The sequence below is a fragment of the Camellia sinensis genome, chromosome 7, assembly GCF_055761805.1.
Source record: "Camellia sinensis isolate YWXY chromosome 7, ASM5576180v1, whole genome shotgun sequence".
Lineage (NCBI taxonomy): Eukaryota > Viridiplantae > Streptophyta > Magnoliopsida > Ericales > Theaceae > Camellia > Camellia sinensis.
In genome coordinates, this window is record NC_138967.1 from 68,884,230 (window position 1) to 68,886,653 (window position 2,424).

General features: G+C 49.2%; 1 protein-coding gene across 1 annotated transcript; it reads left to right on the forward strand.

Moving 5' to 3' along the window:
* The first annotated feature begins 1,262 nt into the window (after positions 1–1,262).
* On the forward strand, positions 1,263–2,190 carry LOC145794681 (uncharacterized). Its single transcript, XM_082877071.1, has 2 exons — positions 1,263–1,356; positions 1,734–2,190. The coding sequence occupies exons 1-2, from the start codon at positions 1,306–1,308 to the stop codon at positions 2,013–2,015; spliced, it is 333 nt and encodes a 110-aa protein (XP_082733197.1). The 5' UTR covers positions 1,263–1,305; the 3' UTR covers positions 2,016–2,190.
* The last annotated feature ends 234 nt before the right edge of the window (positions 2,191–2,424 follow it).

Here is a 2,424-nt window from a genome sequence, read left to right on the forward strand (position 1 = left end):
TGCACTACGACTGGGGCGGCGCCGCTCTGGCCACTCTCTATGTGTACATGAGCTCAGCTTCCCGTGGCAGTGGGCAGTTACTCGGAGGCTATTGGCGTGCTTGGGAGGTACATTTTCCTTTTTCTGCTTTACATTTTTTGTACTCTGTACACTGCACACGCTGTACTTTCTGTTTCATGCTGATCGTATACTGCACACACGGCACACACATATACCCTACTTTACACTGACTGTACACTGCATATACCGTACACTCTGCTCAACACACTGCACAGTACACGATCCTGCAATTTCTGCTTTATTCTGTGTTCTGCTTTATCTGATAACCCTTCTGGTATTTGCTCTGCAGTTGTGGGTCTACGCCTACTTTCCGAGACTCGCCCCAGTGCCAGACGTAGAGACCCCTCTCGTTATCCCATTTTCGCGTCGCTTTGACGTGAGGTGCGTGCGGAGGCCGCGGGAGACATTCATCTTTTTCCGCCGCTACTTTGACACTATTACCCTCGCAGAGGTATGTTTTACTTGCGGTTCATTTAAGCTTCGCTTCACACTGTATTTTCAATAATAGTAGATAACAATCTGTATTTCATTTTCAGATCACATGGCAGCCTTGGGCTCCACTACCAGCCGTGACTCGGGATCAGTTTGCCGGTGTAGAGGAGACTGCATGTTTCCGGATTTTGCTGGAGGGCGGGGTCTGTGGGGCTTGGTACTTGGGTGAGCGTTTCCTATGCCAGACTCTAGGCTTGCCAGAGCAGATAGTTCCGGGTCCGCCTCCTACCCACATGAGGGACACCGTGAGGTTCACCGCCGAGAAGATGGCCGATTACACGATCGGCTGGGACGCAGAGGGCTTTAGGGGCGAGGGCGACTACAGAGAGTACATCCAGACTTACATTATGTGGCCTCTGAGCGGTGGCCGTCAAGCTGAGAGAGAGAGACCGGCGGTGCCGGTAGCTAGGGCAGGAGCGGGGGCTGGGGCAGGAGCATCGAAGAGGGCTCGGGTCCGTAGCAGGAGTGGAGTTCAGGGAGGGCGGGGGGCTGGTTGGCCTGCTCTGCCCACGGCGATGACATGCAGAGGGCGTGGCGGGGCGACCTACCAGATCCCTATTGCTCCCCCTCTGCCTGATCACGAGTTGGTCGGTTTCTACGACCTGCCTCTGGTATGTACTACTACATATTGCATTCTGCATAGTTAGTTCATTTCATTTGATTTGATATTCTACAGAATATTGATGCTTCTTAACACTTTTGCAGGCCTCTTCTGAGTACACTCGCCAGTCCTTGGAGCTGACCGCTTCAGTGATGGGGATGCTCCAGCAGAGTCTCGACCTTCTATCCATTTATAGCATTCCGGTATGTCCTTCTGACCACGGTCTCGAACCATACATAGACTGTTTCACATACTCTGACACACAAAACGACACCTGACATACTGCCCTCACAGCATCTGATGCATTGTATTCTGTACTGATAAACTGCTCATGGCATTCACACACTGTACTCATACACTGCATTATGCACTGATACTCTGTTCACAGTATTCACACACTGTACTCATACACTGCATTCTGCACTGATACTCTGTTCACAGTATTCACACACTGTACTCATACACTGCGTTCTGCACTGATACTCCGTTCACAGTAGTCACACACTGTACTCATACACTGCATTCTACACTGATACTCTGTTCACAGTATTCTGATGCATTTGCTTTTTGTACTTTTCAGCATCCCTTCCAGATCCCTGCTGTAGGAGGTGCTCCAGCTGGACCTTCTATTCCTACCGGAGGAGATGAGAGAGTATACCCCCGCACCAAGGCGGGACGCACCCATGTCGGGAGTAGCTCACGGGCGCCAGTTCCAGACGATGACGAGTTTGAGGCGGAGACAGAGGCGGAGGCAGAGTCGTCGTCGGAGGAGACCGGAGACGGCTCGGACTCGGACTCAGATGACAGCGCTGATGATGCTCCTGGACCTTCGTCCAGGAAGAGGACGAGGACGGACCCCTAGACCTACAGCCTTTTGTCATTGATCCAGACTTTTGCTGTTTTTTTTTCTTTTCTTTTTCTTTTGTACCTTTTGCTGGTAGCTAGAGTACCTTGTATTGCCGCAGACAGATTTTTATTTCCAAAACCATGTACTTGAAAAAAGATGATGAAAGAAAACAAAATTTTTGTCTGAAAAAGTGTTGCATTTGTACATTTCATATATTGTACCGCATTACATCATGTTACATCTCAAACGAAATGAAATTGATCTGTTGTCTGAAAATTGAACACTTGTATTGTAATAATCAGATAACGAACTAGCCAACAGCAAAAACAAACCATACCAACCACTGCACATTCTGAACACTCGGCTCATACTCTACTGGGGATTAATCTGCATACAGCTCATAAGACAGCGCTTGGTTCATTTT